Source organism: Patella vulgata, chromosome 4 (assembly GCF_932274485.2).
Source record: "Patella vulgata chromosome 4, xgPatVulg1.2, whole genome shotgun sequence".
Taxonomy (NCBI): domain Eukaryota; kingdom Metazoa; phylum Mollusca; class Gastropoda; family Patellidae; genus Patella; species Patella vulgata.
In genome coordinates, this window is record NC_065882.2 from 59,950,922 (window position 1) to 59,976,004 (window position 25,083).

Sequence of the window (25,083 nt, forward strand, 5' to 3'; positions counted from 1 at the left end):
GAACTGCCAGCGCTTTATCTAATCTTCCATAATGTATCTTTAATTTTAAAGCTTAGTACAGATTTCATAATACTATAGACTTTTTAGAACTTTATCTGTTTACGATGATTTTAGATTTATATGTAGCACGGCCAACCTGACAAACCTGTGCCTATTTTTGGTTGAGACATGTCTATTGTCCACCACTGCCTCAACCCATCTTGAGCGAGTGAACTCAGTGAACAATAAAATATCAGAATGAAACAGATAAAATTCAAAAACTAAAGATAAAAAATTATAGAACTGGCAATCTAGATTGTTTGTTTAAGTATTGTGCTGACTATACTGGAGATGGTTAATTGATTAACTTTTTATATTTTATATATTACAGGTAAATCAAGATGAGTCCAAGTAGAAGTAGTGTTAAATATCACATAATACCCACAGAACAAAACGATGGCAACAACCGGGGCAAACGAACCTGTCCAAAACTTACTCGCTACAAAATAGTGGCCATCGTTTCTATCGTCATCCTGGCAATTATATTTGTTGTTTTAGCCAAATCATTTCATCTGTATCAATCATCAACATGCATTTTAAAGGGCGGTAATATATCTGGGAATAAACAAGAACATCTTCATCTGCCTCATACAAAACGTCGAATACCTCAGTGTCTAATCATTGGAGCTCGCAAGGCAGGGACGCGAGCCCTATTATCCTTCTTAAACATTCATCCTGACATACAAGCAGTGGGTCGGGAACTTCATTTCTTCGATGATGATGACAATTATCAACTTGGTTATGATTGGTACAGGAAACGTATGCCATACTCATTTAAAAATCAGATCACTATCGAAAAAACACCGTCCTATCTTGTTGAAAGTGTTGCTCCAGAGCGTGTCTATATGATGAACAGCTCAATCAAGTTAATTCTCATCGTTAAAGATCCTGTGCTGCGAACAATTTCTGATTATGCTCAGTTTCGAGAAAACAAAGTTTTACGGCAAAAACCAATAATACCTTTCGAAAGTTTAGTGATTGACCCTGAAACAGGTGAAATCAACCGTTCGTATAATGCTGTTCGGAGATCAATATACTGCAGACATTTACAAAAGTGGCTGCGATATTTTTCCATGGACCAAATTATAATCGTGGATGGTGACAAATTATCAAAAGCACCGTGGAGAGAAATTCACAAAGTGGAGTCGTTTTTGAATATAGGGCATGTAGTTAATAAGGATAAATTTATTTTTAATCAGACCAGAGGATTTTATTGCATCAGAAATGAGGACCAGTCTGAAAAATGTTTATCACGATCAAAAGGAAGAAAACATCCAGACATACAGCCATGGATTGTCAATAAATTAAAAGAGTTTTTCCATCCTTTTAATGAAAAGTTTTTTAAAATGTTGGATAGAAGGTTTGATTGGAATGACGATATAAATAATGAAGATGAAAATAATTAGATGTTATTATAATTAGAATTTATACTGGACGCAAAAAGAAATTTTTGTTAAAAAATCTGCTTCATTAGTAAAAGCGAAATACTAGTATAAGTAACGTTTGATTATAACAATGTATTCTGATTTATTGATGTAAGTTTTAGGGTAAGTGTAGTTCTTGATTTTAGATTTTTATGTAGATGATTAAAATAGTTAACCTTTGTCTTATTCTATTAAAGATGCATTATTTAAGAGCTAATTATGCCTGTTGCAGGTTTTTATTTTGGCCTCAAATGTTATAAAAATTATTATTTAGACATTTATTCACATGACAAGCCTATAATCAACTCTATAGATCGTTGTATGGCAGAGATTTAAACCCATTAAACAATTTAATAATTTAATTTAAAATGGAGAAGCAAGGCTGGGTCTTGATTAACAAGTAATGTTGCTACAGTAATAAACAATATTTGCAACATCTTGTCACAACTTCAAACAGTGATATCTTGATATATTAATTTTGAATGACCTATTTTGGAACTATTATAGCAAGAAGGGTCAACTCTTTATCTAAATCTTACATAATTCATCTTCAAAAGCTTACATTTTAGACCTTGTAAAAAAATCCCTGTATGTCTGTCTGTCGACTGTTTGTCACACTTTTTGTCACACTTTTTGTGACATGATATCTCTGCTTCTAACTGAGCTAGAATGTTCAAACTTGGTGTTGGTGTTCATGGAGTTCGAAGATGGAGTAAGCAGAGATAAGCAATTTGATTGATGCTTTGGGACACTATAACTTGAGTTCTAATTAACTGAGAGTTTCATTACATCAATACCTTGACAGAGTTAGATAATGAGCATTTTCTGCTTAGGCTAAGTAATGATAAGCACTTGGTCAAGACTTTGGAACATAACAACTCTGCTTTTAATTGAGGTAGAATGTTTAAACTTGATGTAGATCTTCATTAGATGAATGTCTTGACTGAATTCAATGATTAACATTTCCCACTAAAGCTAAGCAGAGCTAAGCAATTTTATTGGTCAATGCTTTGGGACAAGATAACTTTGATTCTAACTGATGCAGAGTGATGAAAGGTAGTGTATAGTTTTACTACCCTGAAGTACTTCAAAACCTTGACTGAGTTTGATTGCAAACTTTTTATGCTTAGACGAAGTATAGATAATTAGTTTGATTGCTCGATACTTTTGAAAAAGATAAATGTGCCTTTAATTAATATGTTTCATCTATTGATTTTGGGATTTCAGTGGGGGACATCAGCCTCACTGTTGGCTTGCTTAAATATATTTTTTATTGTTTGTATAAATTATAATTTGATAATCAAAAGAGAGAACTCCAATTTATTAGGATGTTGCAAAAAGAAAAAGTGGCTTGATACATGTTCTTCAGTATGTCCTGAATATTTGGGAGACTGTACCTTTGCCAATTGCGATGTATTTGTACTTGACTTGCACAACATAAGGTGGTCTGTCACAAATTTATTACACAGGGATAGAAAGCAAAGATATCCATCTACTCTGTGTTTTGTCAAACTAGGTCATCATTCATGTACAATTCATGATGTTACACATGTATGAGTACCATGATAATTGCTCTTACTGCTGATTTTACTTCTTCAATTCAGCTTTTCACCACTTATTCACTATAACTTATACCCTCAGAATATCATGGGAAAGGGGTGATATACTATAGTTATTTTCAAATGCATATTAGTCAAATGCATATTAGTACTCTTAATTGGCAGTGTTTTGGCACCTTTGTCAATATCTGAATTGGGGACAGAATCAGTTATTTCTAAGAAATATTTAGCTATAGTTTCTTTTGATCCACAGGTAAGTTTTATATAGATTTTGATACCCTTGTGCAGTTATTTGCATCTGGTATCTATTCTTATAATTGATCTACAGGAGCTACTGCCCTGTCATTGAAACCTTTACTTTAGACCAGTTTTTGAGTCTTTTTCAAACTGCCTGGGACTGTGTGACTTTTATGAACCCTATTGAGAAATATTGCCCTCATCAACAAAACCCTATATAAGGTAATGGATCATTTTCTGTTTAAATTGTGAATTTTATTTATTATTATTTGGATTGCAAAATTTATGCAATTCATAAATGCCAAGGATTATTTTGGGAAAGTCTTAAGAAAGGGTCATTGATGTGCCATTTATTTAGTGAAAGAATCTGTATATGTGTATACCCAGTAAGTAATGGAAACAAGGTTCTACCCAGAATATATCTATATCTATATTAGTAAGAGTGAAGGATATAAAGTTGTGAAAATAAGCATAGTGATACTGGTAGGTTTAGTTGCATAGTCAGCTTTTAAAGATGCATTGTGTAAGAGCTAAAATTGCCTATGTCTTTATTTTGACTTCAAATGTTATATAAACTATTATTTAGAGATTTATTCAAATGACAAGCCCGTAATTTGAATAAAATTTTCAATATATTCATTTTTCATTATCAGTTTTTTAAAATCTATTATAGCAAGAATGACCAGCTCTTTATATCTAAATCTCACATAATTATGCATCTTTAAGAAAGTTGACCTCATAGATGAAAATAAAGTATTGAATTGGGTTGAACTGATTTTTTTTAACATGTATTTAATGATGGGGAAATCGTCATATGATTAAACTTTTGTTTCAAAAGAATATGCACAATTCTTTTGCTTAAAGGGACACCGTATAATACAGCTTGGGAAATTGGTCTCCTTTTCCAGATGAAGACTGGAGGATATAAGTTGTTTGAAAACTCGAAAACATATCACGTATATTGAGTTAGTTGCTTGGCCCTAAGGTAGAGGATTTTACGGCTTTTTTTACACAAAATTAAGCAGTTTAATCAACACTAGCTTTAGCAATAGATAAATGTATGGTACAATGAAATCAACAGTTTTGCTGTTTATCCAAATCAGAAAGATCTAGTCATTTTAACTGGCATATAGATTTCCCCGTTATTAAATAATGTTCAGTTCAATATTTTTACTTATATATAAAGATTTAGATATAGATCTAATAAATTTATTCATATTGAATAATTGTCCACAAAGTCTGTATTTTTTGTATACAAAAAAGTGTTCAAATACAGGTATATAAAAGTAGTGTAATGAATATTGTCCAGAACAACATGAAATTTATTGTTATACATGTAGTTGGATATTATATTACATAACACTGTGAACTGCCAAATGGTTGTATTTATTTATGATGATTAGTGTGTATTAGTCTAGTATATATACATATAATTGTGTAATGTGTAATTACAATTGTATTCATATTGAATATATGTCCACAAAATCTGTGTTTTTTGTACACAGTGTATTGAAGATATACTACACATTTTTATTATTTAATTCAATTATTGTAATCTACATGCATAACATTTTAAGAGTAACTAAACAACTTTTAAATGGTTACTGATATATAATTATTTAGGTTATCTACTGTATTGCATCTTAATCAAATATTTCTGTTCACATGATTATGATACATGTTAGTAAAAGTAGATTTTGCATACGATGATAAAACTGAACAATTTGGTAACCATTTGATAAGTCATAGTATCCAAAGGGTTTGGATGCGTAATCTGTTAGAATTCCAAATTATCACCCTTTTTTTGAAAGAAATTAATTTGTTTTTTATATTTTGGTGATTGGAAACTAAATCCTGAAGAGACAAATTAGAAGTATGATTTTGATAAAACTAATTGAGTATTTGCTTTACCTCATGTATTGATTATTTATCAGAATTTTTATCATTTTTCATTATATATAATCAAAGTTCAGTTTAAAATGTAAATGTTGTTTCACAGTAAAATATGTTCAAAATGATAGCATTATGAAATTTTATTTTGGTCTCTTCATGAAAAGTTAGAGGCCAAAGATGCCCTTGACAGAGTAAAAGGTGCATGTCTCTGTGACTATGTGTGCCTTTCTACAAAAGTTTTTTGGTAAGTGGGGGGTTGGATGGCCGATTGGTTAGCACTGCGTGCTGTATCATAAAGCCTGTCATTGAGTCAACTGGCGTGGTTTCGGTTTTGAATCCCCGGTTGTACGTGACAAGGAGTAGGGTTGCCTGTCCAACCTCATGGGTTTTCTCCGGGTCCTCCGGTTTCCTCCCACTGCTAAAGACCCCTATGCGCAAGCGAATTATTGAAATAAAATTAAACCATATGTTAGTCCCAAAATGACCTAGTTTGTGTCGAGTGGACGTTAAACCCCATTTCTCTCTCTCTCTTTTTTGTTAAGTTATTCATGTTATAGTTATATTTTTCTTCTTAAACATTACAGACCCACTTTCTTTCGCAATGTATACCACCAGTAACTCTTATGATCAACCAGGTGTCCTGGTGGCTAAGAGGTAAAGACGCTGGCTTGCTAGCATGGAGGTCGGGTGTTCGATCCCTGCATTGGCCGAGAAAGTTCATCCAGATTTTCCGGCGTGGTTCCTCCCTGTCAGTGATGCAGCCTGACACGGACAGCTGTCTAGTAGTTTGCATGGGACAGAAACCGAGGTCCCGTGTACACAATGGCATGCATGTAAAAGATCCCTTGACAGTTGGAATTTGATATAAGAGTAGGCCTTAGTGCCAAAGTCCGAGCAAAATTTTCCTCAAAGCACACTGTATGACGTATGCCCATCTTCATTAGCCCAGGTTGGAACAGAACAGTAGGACTTTAAACCCCATATCATTTCATTTCTTATGATACTGTAACTGAACTGACACTGAAAAAATCTCTTGGCATAATTCATCACAAAATGTAGCATTATATACCAGTACACGCAATATGATTGGCTAAAATGTCCACGAGATACGGAAGCCACCAGCAAAGAAAATATGCCAGTAAATGTAAGTAATGTCAGATGTAATAAGAAAAAAAGATTATAAAAAAATAAAACCTAACGCTAGACTGAAAACGAGAGGTATCGGGTAGACTACCGTACCGGTAATAAATAATAATCTGATGGCATCTTTAATATTTTGTAGCACTAGATTTTAATTGCAGCCTACCTTTTCATGGTGACATCAACACAAAAATAAAAACGCATTTGAAGGAAACCAGTAAGCACATAACAGTATGATGCACTTAAAAAATCCATAAACAGGCAGAATTAGTGCATTAACACCTCAATGTTTACAGGAGACCTCCCCTTTTGGTTCAGAGAGGATAATCGCTTTCGCGTATGTTTTGTAATATTTTCTAAAATTATATCTGTACCTGGTCTCCACACACATAATAAAATGCTTGTCCTTGTCTGGAACCATTGTTTTCTTTGTGTTCCTATATCCTGCCCTTATTATTTTGATCAGCAGTGAATATTTGCTAGGTCGATAATATAAGAAGAAGTCCTTCGCAATATCTCTGTGAAACAAATTGATTTTTACCATAGTCCCCCTCTCTGTCGTATCTTTTTGATGCAAGTTGTGGGGTGGAGCAAGATGTACGATATAAGGGAGATAACTCTATTTTAAAAAAAAATCCGGGTAAAGACCATTAATGAATTGTTTCCAATATTGAAATCGGGGTTTAATACGTCCTACTTTTCTGCACTGACGGGTATAATGAAGACGGGCATACGCCATTCAGTATGCTATTAGATGCATTTTGTCCGAACAGCAGTACTACGGATTAGCCTACTCTAGCTGCTTCGACTTAACGGTTCTTTTACGTGCACGTTAATATGGAGTCCTACACGTGACCTCGGTTTTCCTATTATCATCCGAAGCACTAGACTAGACTCTGTTCCTGTCAGGCCCCCGCCCTGCACCACAGACAAGGGGAAACTACGCCGAAAAATCCCGAGGAACCCTTTCTGCCAACACCGGGAGAGAACCCGAGGCCTCCTGATGAGCGACTCAGCGTCTTACTTACTGAGCCACTGTTTCGAATATGGCAAAATATAGTTCATCTATGTCTCCCTTTGCATTGTAATTTTCGTTGAGCCTTTTATTTTATCTAGAATCAAAATACGAGTGTTTAAATTTACACTTTTTGTCAAGTTTTTGTGAATATTCATTATTTTGAGGTGAATGGTATCGAGAATTAATTAGAAAAATCGCCTGTTAAAATGACGTCACAACTTATGAATTCTTTTAACCGGACAAATAAAAATATCGAGATGGTCGACTCCCTTCAATATTTTTATTAGATAATTGACTTTTACATACGCAATGAGAATGCACGTACCACTGATTTGACTGGACATTGCTGGGCAATGCTGCGACTGAAATTTGATGTTGTTAGGCATGATTATAGGCTGGTCATTTATCGAAACAAGAAAACCAACAACACCCAACGGACATCATAATAAGAACTTCATTACAGCGGGGATACTGATTCAAAACTTTACATGTTTGATATATTTATAACTGACCAATAAAGGGGACATAACTCTTGTCTTCATTCTGTCAAACGTTTGAATATGACACAGCTCACTATTAATTCCAACCCTGGTTACCCACGAAAATTGAGCCGGTCAAAAGGACGAGAATTAACATTAAAGTAATTTCTTAACTTTTATTTTTGGTAAGTTTCATCGGCACTATTTGTTCATCATTTAAAATAAGATATAACAACGCCAGAAGCAACCATGCATCAATCTTTTTTTTAAAAAATGTTTCTCCTTCGTAGGCCCTAGAGACAACCGTCGATTTAAAAAAAAAATGACATTTGGGTTGAATTCCTTAATAACTGCTTCTTCGAAGGAGATCCGTTAAAGCTGATACAGTGTGTACTGTTTTTTTTTTTCTTTCTTTTGATTAAATTTTGTTTTGAAAAACCCCTTTCACATTCTACACTGGAGACCGGCAAAACGCGCCCGATCTGTACCGGCGAAATACAACTAGGATGTACACATCTTCGAATGGGCATTCACGGATGATATCTTCTATGAGATATTGACTAAATTGTTCTTATCTTGTCTGTATTCGAGCGTTTCCATATCTTGACAAAAATGACTGGCGACCGGGAAATTGAAAGGATAAGGGTACAAAATGCAGAGAGTATCTCATTGTTGTGAAATTGTCTTCCACATTAGTCACTATAGAAGCCAGAATGTTGGGAACTTTATTTATCAGGGACTGATCACGGTCATGACCGGATTACCCTGTGAGTGAGGGTCCTGGGGCCTCGGACCTGCAGGGACCCAATCATACACTGTATTTAAGGATGCAACCAGTCCTTTATTGATGATTGAGAGAAATCATGGAGGGGCTTGGATCCTACGCGACTGAAATTTGTTGGTGGGGGGGGGGTACTAGGCCCTATTGTCCACCCGTGTTGGTGGGGGGGGGGGGGGTACTAGGCCCTATTGTCCACCCGGAACTGCTAGAAGGTAAAATGGAGAACGTTGCAAAATACAGGTCTGGGAGATATGTTTGCTGGGGATTCGTATACTATAAATTGTTGGCAACTGACCTAAAATAGTATTCTCGCTTAAAAACAGCTTAAAGGGCCAATCCCGATAATTTTTTGGAGAATAAAACATATTAATTTGGTGTTAAAATGCCTTAAAACCCTCTACCTACGGACCGAGCAAGTAACTCAATATTTGTGATACGTTTTCAAACAACTTAAACCCGTCAGTCTTCATCTGGAAATGGAGACCAGTGTCCCAAACTGTACTATACGGCGTCTGGATAAAACCAGACCTTTTTTTAAATACAAATAATATGTAGGTGACATTTACCGTCCGCTATCAAGTACAGCACATGGGTCATTTACTGTATAGACCTCTCAAGAAACGGGGATCGATTATCAGGCCATCCAACGAAAAAATTTACCCGAAATCTTAAAAGGGTTACGTGTCCGGATAAGCAGTTTTGACGTTCACATCCAACCGACTCAATATTTTGAGCTGAAATTTTGAGGCAAGGTCAATACACCATTCCTATATATTTTGGTGCTTAAATTTCATACGTACTCGGATTTTAATTTTTGAGACTCTGTTCTAATCGGGATAGTCCCTTTAAAAACACTCCCTGTTTATTGTACCAGGATTTTGCTGCCCCCCCCCCACACACACAACCCCCCTTGAGCCCAAGCCTAATAGCATGCGAAGGGGTATGGGGAATAGCAAATCAGATATTTATTGGCGGTCGTGTAGCATTATATTTATTAAAAAGAATATAATAAAATACATATACAAATCAAGTATTTTCAAGTACCACCCGCTCGATCAAAGCAGTAAACTGGATTGCTGTGCATAGCAAATATAAATTGCTAAACCCACAAAACGTTTTCATGTCACGTATTGATTATATCAATATTGAATTATAATGTAAGGAATTTCTAGAGAGCAGCAATATGCTCAGTTATTAATTCGTTATAACAGTATGTGTTTCCGGGTATGGAATTTTACGATAAGTTACATAGTTACATATCGGTAGTCTACTGACAAGAATAGAACAGAAACATACGCCTTGGTTGTATTATCCTTTAATGCTCTGCATTTCCTTCGGTGACCATCCTCCTCATTTTCACCAACCGTCACTTGAAAAACTACGTGGAAGTTTATGAAAGTCGCAATCGCAGATATGATTAACGTCTTCTGGCAAAACGCGCACAGGTAAACAAGGTAAAAATGGATCATCCGATGAAGATATTCATACAGCCGCAAGAAATACATCACGAAGTAAGGCACATCAGGATGCTGATGATCAAGTAGAACCCATTGTACTGCCCGTCTGCGCAGAATGTAAAAGAACAGATAAAACAAAACCACAATGTAGTGTGTACATGTATGTGTGTAATCGATGAATCCAGTGAGTAAGTGGTGGTGTTACAGAAACACTACACCAGATACCATGTTAGCTGGCTAGTATTGCCCGTGCTGTGCATTGAGCATTGAGGCAGTGAACGAAAAGGTCAAGGGACTAACTATTGCTCACGAACAGCTCCAGCAAGGTTAATGTCGCGGAGTAGAGTTTCAACCGTATCAAGAATAGCAATAAACATATAGAAGACGACCACTTCCAGCTGAAGAAAACAATAGAAGTACTAAAGGTCCACAATGAGAAGCTAGCTCAGAAGAAACAGGAAGGTATCAAAAACAAGAAGCCCAAACACAGAATCTCTTGAATGAACAATGCGATTGTCCATGGTCTTCTTGTGTCGAGACTAACCAGATGTAAGATCAATGAAATGGGATTTTAACATTCCACTGTTCTGCCCCGACTGTGCCAATGAAGACGGGCATATTATGTCATCATACAGTGTACTAAGAGGGAAATTTTGCTCGGACAGAGGCGCTACGACATACTCTTATACTGAATTCCAACTGCCCAGGGTTATTTTACTTGCACGCGAATGTGTACACGGTACCTCAGGTTTTCGTCCCATCCGAGAAACTATACATTGTCTCTTGCTATGCCTTCTGCCCTGCACCACTGACAAGGGGGAACCACGCCGGAAAATCCCAGAGGTAAGACATAATAAGACAGGGCGGCCATGTCCAGGTAATGAAGGTTTATAATTATGCACTGCCATTTTTAACTTACCAAGATGATGTTATCAGATTCCCCCCCCCCTAAAAAAAAAAGAAAACACTGACTAGGAACGCTAACCACTAATCGCATCGTGCACAATGGAGAGTTCAAAGATATAAACATCAGGGAAGACAAAACTCCTTTTGAGCGATAGCAGATGCAATATTTAGTAAAGATAGTGAGTGAGAAGAAAAGGAGTCAGGCAAAATACAGGAAGATTTGATCTGGAAGATAAGAGGCTACGAAGTATTCCAAACGAAACACAGAAAACCAGAAACATAAAATACAGATAACGCTCAAAGACACACCTTATATGAACAAAAAAACAGAGCTTCGTATGTATGCAGTGCAAAATGTTCCCGAAGTTATATGTATTACGGCCGTCTTCATTAGCCCAGTCGGAGCAGAACAGTAGGACGTTAAACCCATTTCATTTCATTTATATGTATTATGGAGTTTGGACCTAGAAATACTTTAATGCCAACACAAGCTGTCGGACTGACCCGGGTGGACTATGCTGTAAACGAGAAGGGTGTTATTATACACCAAGAAATGTCTAAAGGCCAATCCTAATCAGAACAATTTTAACGAAGGTGTTTGGTGTGACGAACGCCTGTTACTTAGATGTGTCTATAGATCCCAGTAAATTATATTCAAGAAGGGAACTAAATCTGAACTAGGACTGTGAGTCTCACCAGTATTGTATGTAAACTAAAGGCATGGAGAAATTGGTATGCTAACCCAATCCCGCTCGACAAGTGGACTACCTCCGCAGAAAACGCTTATCCAACAGACGTCTTATATCTCGACTTTGCTAAGACTTTCGATATAGTTCCTCACTGCCGTCTCACCAAGAAACTAAAGTCACTCGGAATTGTAGGTAATGTCCTTGGATGGCTTACAAACTTCCTGTCGGTGTCAGACCGAAAACTGTGTTTCAGAGCCAATGCACATACTTTGGCGTTGTTTAATGTTACTAGTGGCATCCCCCAAGGAAGCGTGCTAGATCCGATTCTATTTGTTTGCTACATTAACGCCATGCCAGACATGATAGATACTAAATATCTGATATTCGCAGACGACAGTTGCAAGACGATCATCTGAATGGCCCAATAAATGGCTACTGCATTTCAACGCTAGTATATGCAAGGTACTAAACATTGGCAAGAACAGCCCATGATATTCAAAATGAAATGAAATGGTGTTTAATATCCTACTCCTACTGGACTAATGAAGACGGGCATTTGCCATGCAGTGTGCTACGAGGGAAATTTTGCCAGGACGGTGACGATGTCATTCAAGTCTGGAAATACATGAATGAAAAATACAACACCGGACTACCGTTCACGACAGAGTAAGAGCAAATGCCTTCTGCAATCGCGTCTATAATGATTGGAAAAAGCTACCGATTGATGTGATCTTTGCCATACCCCTAAACCAGTTTAAAAGTCGCCTGGGCAAAGCCTGCAGTATGTCGTGCATATACTCCTCATATTATTGGTTTTTATAAGAGCTCACCGCGCCACATCTAGATAATCTTAATCTGCCTCGCATTATATCATATCATAACTATCTAGGACTTCAATAAGTCCGATTTTTGTGTCAGAAGGAATGAGAGGCCAAAGGTCGCAGATCTGGCAATGACTAATACTAGTTTATTGTTTTATCTATATTTATTGTCTTATAGTATATTAATGTTTTGACTGTTGTGTCTCATAGATCTTTGCTGACCAGACATCATTTGTATTGTATGAATTTTGATTGCTGTTTTCACAACAAAAGTGACAGAGTTTTATCATATTTACACAATTTCTAATTAAAGACAATTTTCAAAATATATGGTCAATAGCAATCGCGCCATAATGAAATCACTGATCACTGTACGATGAGTTGTTCATATGATGACAGACATCAACTCGTCAACACATCGTGCAAATCAAGGAGGGTGCGACCACAAGACCGATTTGGGAGTAATAATGGAGATTTTAAAAATGTTTCGAGAGAATGGTACCTCCCTCCTAAGAGAATGGCGGGCCCGAGTAAGAGGACAGGGTAGAAAAGACCAAAATAACCGCCATTTTAGGCATCTCCCTTCCAGAGATGGCGGCAGTATTATCTCAGAATTTGAATGGCCGCCCACTACAGATGATGAAGTCAAACAAGCGCTGACAAAGAAAGGTAGGAAGGGTAAAGCTGAAAAGGTAGAAATGTGTTTTGTAAAAGTTTAATAGTATGAGAAGTCTTGTGTGGCGTAGAATTAGATTGGTTAACGGAGTAAATTTCAGTGTTTACGGATTGCGGTGAAAAAGGAAAGCTGGGATGGAGTAGTTAAAGCGTTATTAAAAATAAGTGGATACGGTAGATTTACATATAATTTTAAAAACGTTTGATGGGTGGTCGTGGATTGAAATGGCATAACCCACACTAGTTTTTGAAGGTGCAACCATGCCGAGGAAAGTGGACGTAATTATACTATTCAAAAAAAGTAGGGGATATTTGATTTTGGGGGCATAATACTAAAATATGCAAATGACTACGAAAAAAGTCACTATAGAACCTAACAGAAGAAACATTTCCAGTTACATGTGACGCCCAAACGCACCAATAGCTACCGCATGGAATGCAGGTGATGCTTGGGATCATCATGGGGGTCCAACCCAAGATTTGCACGACTCTGACTTTGAATGTTACAGTCATTGTGGCATTGAATTCCAGGGTGGAAACATCAGTTTAATTGTTTTAGTGACCAGAAAACAAATTTTGATATGCGTCGGCTTACCCAAAATGAAAGGTTACGTGCCCTTGGCATGCTACAGATCGGCACAACACAGGCGGTTGTGGCGCGGACGATGAATGTTTCTCAGTCTGTCATAAGCAGGCTATGGTCCAGATACCGTGATACCCAATCTGTACAGGACAGACCACGCTCAGGTCGACCAAGGGCGACAACTCAAGCCCAGGATCGATTTATCCGTACCTTGGCCTTGAGAAATCGTGTCATCACAGCAAATCAGATCAGCGCTCGTCTTCAAACAGACACTGGTGTGAGAGTGAGTGGCCAGACGATTCGGAATCGACTGCATAGGGGTCACCTTCGCGCCCGACGTCCTCGCGTGATCCCTTGTTTGAGAGATCATCACATTCAGGCAAGACGTCGTTGGTGTAGGGATCGTCAACACTGGGATAATCGACGCTGGAGCAATGTGATGTTTTCAGATGAGTCAAGGTTCACTGTTGATTTTTTGGACATCGGTAGGAGGTGTGGCGTTTTCGAAACGAGCGCTTCCAAGACGTTAACGTCATCAGACATATCGATTTGGGGGTGGTTCTGTTATGGTGTGGGGAGGCATCACTGTTGCTGGAAGAACGGCTTTACATGTTGTTGCAGGGCGTGTTACAGGCCAGTACTACCGGGACAACATCTTGGCAGTCCATGTTGTGCCGTTCGCACGACGTCATGGCCGCCGTTTCATCTTCCAGGATGACAACGCAAGATGTCACAGGGCCAGGATCGTTACAGGTTACCTCCAACAACAGAACATCACCACATTACCTTGGCCAGCACTGAGTCCCGACCTCTCCCCCATCGAGCATGTCTGGGACATGCTTGGACAGAGGTCACGTCAACGTCAACAACGTCCTGCCAATGTCCAAGAACTTGCTGCTGCGTTGCAACAGGAATGGGACAATCTGGACCAAAATGACCTTAGACGTCTCATTAGGAGTATGCCACGTCGGATCAATGCTTGTTTGGCAAACAGAGGAGGATTTACCCGTTACTGACTTGGTTGTGATGCTGTGGTAACTTTGCTGTTTGACCCCGGGTATCATTTTACCCTTATAATGGTCAGTCTGTGCCTTACTTAGTCTAACGATCATTTGGAATAAATCGATGAATGTGAACTTCATTTCATTTTGTCATTTGTTTCTTCGTCAGTTTCATTAGGTGACTTTAATAACACTTAAAAATCAAATATCCCCTACTTTTTTTGAATAGTATATTATCCGGTTTTGAGTGTAGTACATTACGGTAGGACAGAGATGGTCATCTAAATAATCCATTGGTTCATTTGGTAGAATTCACAATATTTAAAAATCAACGATTTTGGGTTTATAATGACTTAAAGGAATGGTGTTGTCGATTAAAGATTTTTTTCTGGTAAAACATTTATTATCTTTTTATTGATCTATAAGTCAATGACAATTCAAATAAATGGATAAATATAAGACACTGAAACAAACACTTTGCACCAAAATTTTTATCTTCGAAGTATTGGTTAGATTTATCATAAAATTAATCTGACAGCCCCTTCACTATTATTACAATGACATTTAATTATTTCAATTTTCCCCTTAGAGCAGATAAAATGTTTAGTAGAAAGGCTATTTTCAAAATGAGTAGATTTTGTGCGATTTTAAGATATAATATAATGGTGACGGTACACTTTGGTTTGCACAACTATTTAGAAATGAGATCGGAGATGCTAGTGGCTTTATTCGCAGTATACATTAGGCGGCACCACAATTAAGTAATTATACTCAATTGTAGAAATTAAATATGGCGTGGACTAAAGATAGAAAATCAATTGAAGCTGTTACCAGTCGCTGAATTCTCTATTTGGAATGAACGAATAGGCAGATTTGCAAGAAATAATGGACGATTTATATCAAATTCACATTTGCAACGAACAAATTGAAATTGGATTTATGGCTTAGACGTTCTAGTGAAACAATTGTGATAGAGTTTAGAAGACCTCCAGCTTCTTAGATTAGGTGAGCTAAAAGGAAATTTATTGAAACGGCATTACCCCATCGAGGTAATAAAAGTTGGGACTTTGGCAATTGATAAGAGCCACCTAATCTGAAACGCCTTCTAACCAATGCAAAATTCAACTGATCTATTGCAAGGACTGTTTTTTATGTATCCATATGCTCGGATCTTCGATATAAATGTGACCAAATAACGCCAAACAATAAATAAACTCTACTTTTAGCGTCAACGATAATATTAATTGAGACACAAAAAACTCATATATGTATTGTGACTTGTAATGGGTGTCGCCATTTTTATATCGGAGAAACGGGCACAAATATGCGGGAAGGAGTTCGCAACCATCGACGGGATTGTAACATTGAAAACGGGCCCTTATTTCTAAACAGACACATCTTTAGATGTGCACAACACCTATAAATAAAATTTCAAATTGTCCCCTTTTATAAAATGAAAGTCGATGACATAGCAAAGAGAACAATACTGGAAAACCGTTTTATTACACAATACGTTCCTCGACCTAATAGTCAATAAGTAAACATGGTTCTTTAATTATTTTAATCTATCCCGAGATTATCTACCACTGATTGTTCCTAAAATATACCCATTACAACAGATTAACACACGTGTGTACATGTTCTCTTGTTAGTTCCCTATAATATAGATAATTAAAACCACGGTGTTACAATGTAAAATGTATAAATTGTTGTATTTTGTCCATCTCTATATGGCATTATTTTTAAAAGCTTCAAGATGAGCGAAAAGTACTTTAACTATGTATATAGCAAAACGATGTACTTTGAACTACTCTCAGAGAAATATATAAAAATTACATTCAATAAACACATGTTTTTGACTTACGTTTTCAGGTCCTTTGAGCCTCTTCGGGCAATATAATAATATAAAACAATGACGTTACGCCATAGCATAGTAAATCAGGGACATATCAAATTAATTAAGTACAATTTTAGATAATGAAATATAACATCTAACATTATTAATAATAATTATCCAAATTTTCGATATAAGGAGGGAATATATTTTTTTAATACGATTCATTTCTTTATATTTTAATAAATTACTATCTTTAGCATTTACCTTGTTAAGAGGGAAAACTTTGAATTCTCCTCGTCCACATTTATCCAAATGGAACTGGGATTTTCCTGTTTTACGGGTGCCTAATATTTGAACGATGGAGATTTATTCAAATATTCATTTGGTCATCAATATATTTTTCAAAACACCCATGTTATATTATTAGATATCCCACATAATTGGATTTGCAAGTCATATTTGATTTCACATAAAATGTATCTGCAGTTATCTGAATTGAATCGCCCTTAACTAAATATGAGCATAAAAATGGCCCGTGAGTTCCTACACTTCGATACTGAAGGTCTTGAAATGTCCGAATCGAATGTGGATTTCGTCAGAATCCTGCGTAAATTCGAAACTTTATTAATTTACTATGTTTCAGTATGTATTTCATTAGCCCAGTTCGGAGCAAAACAGTAGGACGTTAAACCCCATTTCATTTCATTTTCGAACTTTTGATTAGTTCACCCTGATTTGATAGAAACTTGTAGTGACAAGTATTAATGTTTTCATTTGGGACATGTGGCGGCAATTTACACAAAATGTCAACGTCATCTCGCAATTTTTTGGGACACAGTTACTCTAATACCTGTGTATTCTACTTATTTCTAAATTCTTCCAGTTGATATTCATTTGAAATGTGAATGTTTCTATCATCTGCTAAAGATCTTAATATGTAAATCCTTCCATCATAAGTTCAACATTACTTGATTTCTTTTCTTTTGAACAAATCTCTGACTCTTTTTTTTTGAAAAGAATGGCCCTCTTTCTGGTTAGCGCTTCATTTACAAACACTCTTGTATTATGGGCTTCATTGTAGGATTTCAAATTTTTCTTGCTTGCATACACAGCAGCTCTGTCCCTGTAGCTAACAAATTTGATGATGATGAGACCTTTGGGAAAGCTCTTCGGCCCTACTCTAAGTCCAATATTGGTTTAAGAAAGCTTCCCACCTTTCGGTATATGCTGATGTATTAGATTTTAGGCTAATACACCAATATTCTCCACCTTGGTTTCTTTGATTCCCTCTATTTTAGACAAATGCGTCTCGAATACTGCTGCATCTCATCAATATCATTTTCGAGTTTTGATATTTTATCGTAGAGTGGTCGTATTTGTTTAGATACGACTTCTTTAAAATTCTTTGATAGTTCACACGCAAAGCGCCACGTTTAAGGACTTCACGACAAAATGATCGAATTGATTCCTCTCCCGTGCATATTGTGTCCAGAAAATCATTTATGCTCGTTGATGATGAACTACTAGTATCTGGCTTATATCGTTTGTTACGATTCTGTGTAAACATTTTGATATGTTGTTGAACGAAATCCATGTGTAGGAATAGTGTTCATGTATTTGACAGTGTTTTATTCCGTTATGGTGTTATTTAAGATATTTCATTAACGTTATTACGGGTGTATTATACTTTGGTATAATATATCGTCCTTATTTAATATTAGAAATCCCTGTATAATCTAAAAGTTAGAGAAAATTCACAAAGTTCACTCAGATTTTTTTATTGACAAATTAAGGCGTCCATGTTGGTTGTTACCTTGACCTTACCTTATCTTTTTCATTGACAATCATACTCCCAACATTAGGATGATACTTAAAAATAATTAAATCGTTGGATTACATAAGAATACATCTCGGCGACAAGGTGGTAAGGTCTCCTTGCTTGTAATTAATTTTGGCAACATTTCTAGATCCATATTCCTTTGCATCTTGTAACGATGTCTCTACCGATTCATCTGGTCTGGTGGCTTTTTTCTTCTATTGACTGCCTCATTTCCTTCACTTCTCTAGGTAAATCCTACGAATCCTACATGAACGAAACAGATAGCCATTTCTTACATCAATATCTTCTTCGTCACAAAAACTAATAAAACATTCAATTCAATTTACAGGACATACTTCTACATCAACAGATTTCATTACAACAAATGTTCAGGATTCCTCCTTGATCATTTTCCCTTATGTCATTCGACTAAGCAAACCCTTATCCTTTCTCTTCACCTGATCCGTCCGCAATCACCCTATATCCCGAGAAACGCACAGAAACTTAAAATATGCCTTATATCGTCTAGAAAGATACGTTGCATGCTTAGAAATTTTTGTTCGAAAATTTGTATACAATATTTTTCAAAAAGAAAGGTTTAGTTTGACGTGGAATAACCATAACCCTGGACTGCTCATATTCAGTTGGCTATGTTGGCGCATATTGCTAGCTTTTCATTCAAACCTTTTACATGATCCCCTACCCCAGTCTCTGAAAATCGCCCAAATCTGCCCGATTAAACTATCCAACGAAGACGCAATCGGTTCAAATCTACAATTACAAGACTGAATGCCACTGCACCCTCTTAACCAAACACATGCACTTTATTTTCACCGCAGCAATCCTTTAATACTAAAAATTATCTACGGTTATTTTTTATGCAGTCACCCAACGACTTCGCAGGTATCAGGCAACTACATAATTCATCATACTCTCTTTCCAACATACCATTTTCGTTTCCTGTTTTGATTTCCAATGTTTCCAAATCGTTAATCCTTTTCCTAACATATTACAAAAAGGTGGGTTACATTTAGAACGAGAAGGTAATTGAACCCTGTGTAATAATTTTGGTCGTAGGTCAAGTTAGTGAATATGTAAGGGGATTTTAAGTATATATTGGGGAATAAAGAGTTTATTTGTATACAGTAGAATCTGTATGAGCAGCCACTCCTATTCAGCGACATCTCCTTGTAAGCGGTCACGATAAATTCCCCCCGTAGAAATTCTGTTGTTTCATCTCTTTATTCAACGGTCACTCCGTTTCTTCTCATTACTAGTGTAATGCAGATTGTTCTTTCAGATGAATGCATTATGGCCCCCAACATACATATTTGCAGGGTAAGGGTGGGAAAATCGGAGAGAAGGGACTGTATGCAAATTATTTTATAGAAGAACGGTTGTGCGAGCAGCTACGGTGTACCCGAAGTCGGCGATTTGACAAAACCATCGTTTACTAGACAGGTTAAATGGTAGTCTGCGGGGCAAAGGTCCATGGGTAAATCAGAGAGAAAAGAATACTACTCAAGCTAATCTTTACAAGAATAGTTTTGCAGTGTTTCAGGTAAATATTATTGTCTCAATATTCTATTGTTATTTATGTAAAGTTGGCTTTAATAAAAACAATTAATAAACTAGTAACCTTTGAATAACTGTCATATTACACGCACATTATTATTAATGATTTTATTGTACCAGAAACATATATTTCGTATAAAGAATATTAACTATGTAATAGCATGCCTCTAAATCACTTAGATATGCTAATAAGCTGGCACCGGTTGTCACAAATATTAAAAGATTATATCTGATACCGATTGTATGTGTGGGATTACATGATATACTCGTAACAATAATCATAAAGGTTGTGACAAGTGTTTGGTCATAAAGTTCGCGACAAGTGTGAAATAATCTATGAAATATAGGGCGGGATAGTGTCTGTTTTTGTTGTTATCTAATGACACCCAGACTAACGTCATCGTGTAGTATCAATATATTGCTCATTGTCTCGCTTTCAACAAGATACCTTCCCGCGTGTGATTTGATGATATATTTGGACTAAAAACATATTCAAACTAATTAATCTATCAAAAATTTGCTTGAAATCCATCTATGAAATATAGGGCGGGATAGTGTCTGTTTTTGTTGTTATCTAATGACACCCAGACTAACGTCATCGTGTAGTATCAATATATTGCTTATTGTCTCGCTTTCAACAAGATACCTTCCCGCGTGTGATTTGATGATATATTTGGACTAAAAACATGTTCAAACTAATTAATCTATCAAAAATTTGCTTGAAATCCATCTCAAAACTTAGTATTCGCGAGGTGATGTTCCAGGCTATAAAAAATCTATTTTTGGAAGCCATGTTTGTCTCCTAACTTGATTAGGGAGGGCCCTATTTTTCCGTATGTATTCATCATTACTTACTGCCCATTTACCATACATATTGAGGTCTAAGTAAATTCTTGAATTGTTTTCTGCCAACTTCTTTTTCCGCCATTTAGTCTGTTATATGTTTACACCCCTCAATCTTTCCAAGATCGCCTAACCGTTCGATCAAGAAATAACAACCGCTCCCTAAGTCAAGCTGGCAGACAACAAGACGAGGGTTGCCAGTTAGTGATACCAAATCTGTTTCACCGAGGATTACGAAAGTCTTCTAATATCTTTGTAACAGATGACTGTCTTCAATACTTGACGTCACAAAGATGCATTATTTAAGATTTGGATGACGAGCTGGTTGTTATTGCTATAATAGTGCTAAAGTAGATAATGCAAAGTAAATGTATTGAAAATTTCATTCAAATTACTTTTGAAGTTTGGCGTAGGTTGTTAATTACCGTAACAACGGTACTTGTTATTCGAAACTTAGCCTCGATTCGCCATTTAAAAATAAATCATGGTGACCGTGTTTAAATCTCCGCCACCCGACGGCCTTGAGAGTTGATTGATTTGGGGTTGTCATGTGAATAAATGTGCAAATAATGATATATAACATTTGAAGCCAAAATATAAACCTGCAATAGGCAGATTAGCCCTTAAATATTCCATCTTTAACTTTACATAATGCATCTTTAAACCACATATAATAGAACTATTATGTACATTCATATCCCTTCACTGCCTGTTCTACCCACGGGATTCGACTTTACTCGAATAAAATGAAATTGTGTTTACGCAAAAAATAAAATAAAAATATACACGTGTTTACGCTTATACGGCCAATATAAATAGGATTGGTCGGTAAGATTTTTTTTTATTATATTTTTGTTGGCGTTGTTTGTATTACCATGGAATGTATATATTTATTTTCTAGCATTTCTATCATAACTACTGAGTAACGCTCTTCAAAATAATACCGAAATTTCAGTGTCTTGAGAAAATCACGCAAAAACCGAGCAATAGGTCGGATAACCGTGAACACAGGTAATTTAATCTATACCAGACACAGCGACGTCGATTCAAGATTTTTTACAATATTTATTTGTGTTTCGTCAACATTGTAAATTTGTCGTTTTTATACACCCACATTTTCATTCGGACATATATTGTTGTCGCCCGTCTGCATTTTGTTTGTGGACAAGTTTTTGATATATGTTTATATCCCAAAGACCTTGTCTTCTTTTGATATTGTCGCATTATGGCTCCTGATTATACGAAAGTCTCATTTTTAGCTTGTTCTGTCCATCTCTTGCAAAATGTGGGCGTGTTTTACATGGCAACCGCTTGTTTATTTTATTGAAGTTGGCAATTCTTCAACGGAGAACAATGCTAAGAATTTCTTGAAAAGAAAACATGAGAACATTATGATTTATGTACCTAAACACGTACTTTTTAACATGAAAATAAGGTGGGTAAGCTGGTCCTAGGAGTATAAATGAAGGGAGTAGAAGGTCTGATTAGAAGTTGGATATCCTTAACGTAACAAAGGATACCACCCCACTTAACCGGTGAATTTATTGCCACCGCGAAATTGAGTTGTGCACAAGGTAACTGAAATAAAGATTTGCCATGATTATTAATGTTTTGACTACATTTTATACTCTACATGAAATTCAACTGCTTACGGTAACATTTTGCACTAGAGCTTTTAGGTTTTGCTTTATCCAGACGGCCGAGATACACTTTTATGATGAATTACATAAATCTCCAATCTAGAACAAGTTGGAAGCATACTAGAACACCACAATAGTTCACCCCTGAATTTGAACATGGCACTTGTACATTATAACCGGTGATGATTTGTAATCATTTATTACAGAATATAATATATACTACAGAATATAATATATACTACAGAATATAATATATACTACAGAATATAATATATACTACAGAATATAATATATACTACAGAATATAATATATACTAATATAATATATACTACAGAATATAATATATACTATACAGAATATAATATATAATACAAAACTGTTTTTATACTCGCTACCATTTATGTAATAAACGTTAAATTTGTGTAACATTTATTACAAAATAACTTTGTAAACAAACATTCGGTTTTGTAAAATCTAATTTCTAATACGATATTCGCAATTCAAAGAACCTTTCCTGCATTAAACGTTTTTAAATTAAACTAAAATCAAAAATGTTTGCGTCCATAGCCTTAGTATCCCAAACGTGTTGACTAATAACGGGTAATGTGATTGGTGCATTTATAAAACTACAGACAACTTGTTGCAAATAAATTGGCAAAAATAGTCAAGGTATTATAAAGGTGCTGGAGGTACGTTAAAGATGTTACTGAATAATTCTGAATTGAGCAACTTGAGACTTTTATCTAGACTCACAATCACCACGAATTAACATTTGTTTACCTTATAATACTATCTCTGATTACATGTAACTCTACTCAAAAATACCTCCTTACTTTTAGATAAAAATCAATTTAGGTCGTTGGGTTGAATATTTGAATATTTTATCACCCTTAAATAATTACGGAGAGCATATTTTAAATCTTCTTAAAGGTTTTATCATAATACAATTCTTTCAAAAATTCAACTGTACTAGTAAAATGTAAGCCAGTAGTCATTTTATCAAAATAATCTGTAAGTTCCAGAAGAATGGAATTGGGTTTGCGGTTTTGTTTACATAATAATAAACAAGTCGCCCGATTGAATATTATCATGGCCTAAAAGGGGATATTTATAACGATTTCGGCTTATAACGAGGTAAAATATCAACCAGTTTTTACCATTCGGCACATTTATGGCCGCCATAATCTGGACATAAAGGTCATGGTACCCTAACCTAACATAAAGTGAAAGCTTTAAATCAAGGGACAGTAAATCCACAAAAAGAAAAACATTATTTCAGTATATTATGGATAACCTAGCCTAAAACATAAACATCAAAGAAATCTCATATTGTACGCATATTCTTGAGAGTGGGCCTTTATGTCCATGGCGTCTTCTAGACTGTAATAATATTCAATTGAGTGAATACGTATATTCTTGAAATTGGGCCTTTATGATGAAGATAGTTATTTTGATTGGCAACGATAATTCACTAGGCCTATATTTATATTTGTATCAGGCGCCATAACGTTTTTCATTAATAAAGAGATACGAGTAGAAATTGACACACAGTTGATATCCGCCAAACATTTCATACAGCGTACCTGCCTGTGTTTTGACAATTACATTAGCTCAGAGAAAACAGTGGTCTGTTTCACGAAATTTTAACTAAGATAAAATCCAAATTTTAGTAATTTGATTGGATAATATTAGATTGATTTTAGTGCTTAGCCAGTCAAAATTGAAGTATCTACTAAAATTTTATAGAGAAACAGGTCCCAGAGCAACACTTTCTACTGAAAAGGGTCAATGTGATAATTCTCCATACACCAAAAGTCTTGTTTATCATTTACAGTAAGAGGCAAATTACTGAAATTGTCAGCAAAATTTGGAAGATTTTTGCGAGCTCTAATGAAACCTATTTCAATATTCACAAAATCAAATACAGTATCATTCTATAAAATTTACTTCCATGAGATTTGATGTTTATTTTTGACAGAATAGGTTATAGTGACATATTATAAAGTAACCATTATAAAGTTTTAATAGTTTCAAATTAAAATATTTCACAAAACTTATGATTGGTGTAATCTAGTGCATTTGTGTACAGTGTATCTGATCTTTAAAATAAACGCATGACAACCAACCTTGGGTGGCCTTATAATTAGGAACAGAGTCTTATTACAAATACCATTATGCGATTTAACAGATTACATTGTACTATCAACAACTGTAAAAAAAATTAGCAAAATACCTCCAGGCAATCTTTAATTCGTATCATTATTTACACGCAAAATCTCTGATGAAACTAATTCATTGTGATCCAGTCCCACCCAATTTCGTATAATTTCTATACACAAACTCCTTTTCGCATTTCTGAGAGTCAATCATGGGTTGTAGCAAGGGGCATGTGTTTGGTAATCTTATCTACACGAGATTTGTAGGTAGCTTTATACGTAAGGTGTTATACACATGGGTTAAGGTTCTGAACTCTCTTAATGGAAAGAAATCTAAAGTAAACGTAAAGCCACTTTTAAAGTAGCTGAGTCTCTAACTCAATATCATCCAAAATCTTCAACTTTGAAAACACGAATTATTTGTCAATTTAAATCAACATTGATGCTGTGATGTTACCGGAAAACGATGGGCTTCTGATATCAAATATTTAAGACAAAATAAACATATTA

General features: G+C 35.7%; 1 protein-coding gene and 1 long non-coding RNA gene across 9 annotated transcripts in view; one reads left to right on the plus strand and one right to left on the minus strand.

Annotated features, from left to right (window-relative positions):
• LOC126819178 (heparan sulfate glucosamine 3-O-sulfotransferase 5) overlaps positions 1–2,086 on the plus strand; it is a 139,673-nt gene extending 137,587 nt beyond the window's left edge. For all 6 annotated transcript variants that reach the window (XM_056100592.1, XM_050547068.2, XM_050547066.2 and 3 more), the window contains one exon: positions 371–2,086. In XM_056100592.1, the coding sequence (XP_055956567.1) occupies positions 381–1,445 (1,065 nt within the window). In that variant the 5' untranslated portion in view covers positions 371–380 and the 3' untranslated portion in view covers positions 1,446–2,086. The remainder of the gene's footprint in view (positions 1–370) is intronic.
• Positions 1–25,083, minus strand: part of LOC126819182 (uncharacterized) — a 69,705-nt gene that overhangs the window by 7,485 nt on the left and 37,137 nt on the right. The window contains exon 1 of one of the 3 annotated variants that reach the window (XR_007679539.2): positions 6,667–6,888. The exons of 1 other annotated variant lie outside the window; for it this stretch is intronic. This is a non-coding gene — a long non-coding RNA (uncharacterized LOC126819182). Of the gene's footprint in view, positions 1–6,458; positions 6,579–6,666; positions 6,889–25,083 lie in introns of those variants that run through there. One more of the 3 variants, XR_007679540.2, reaches the window with a different exon arrangement.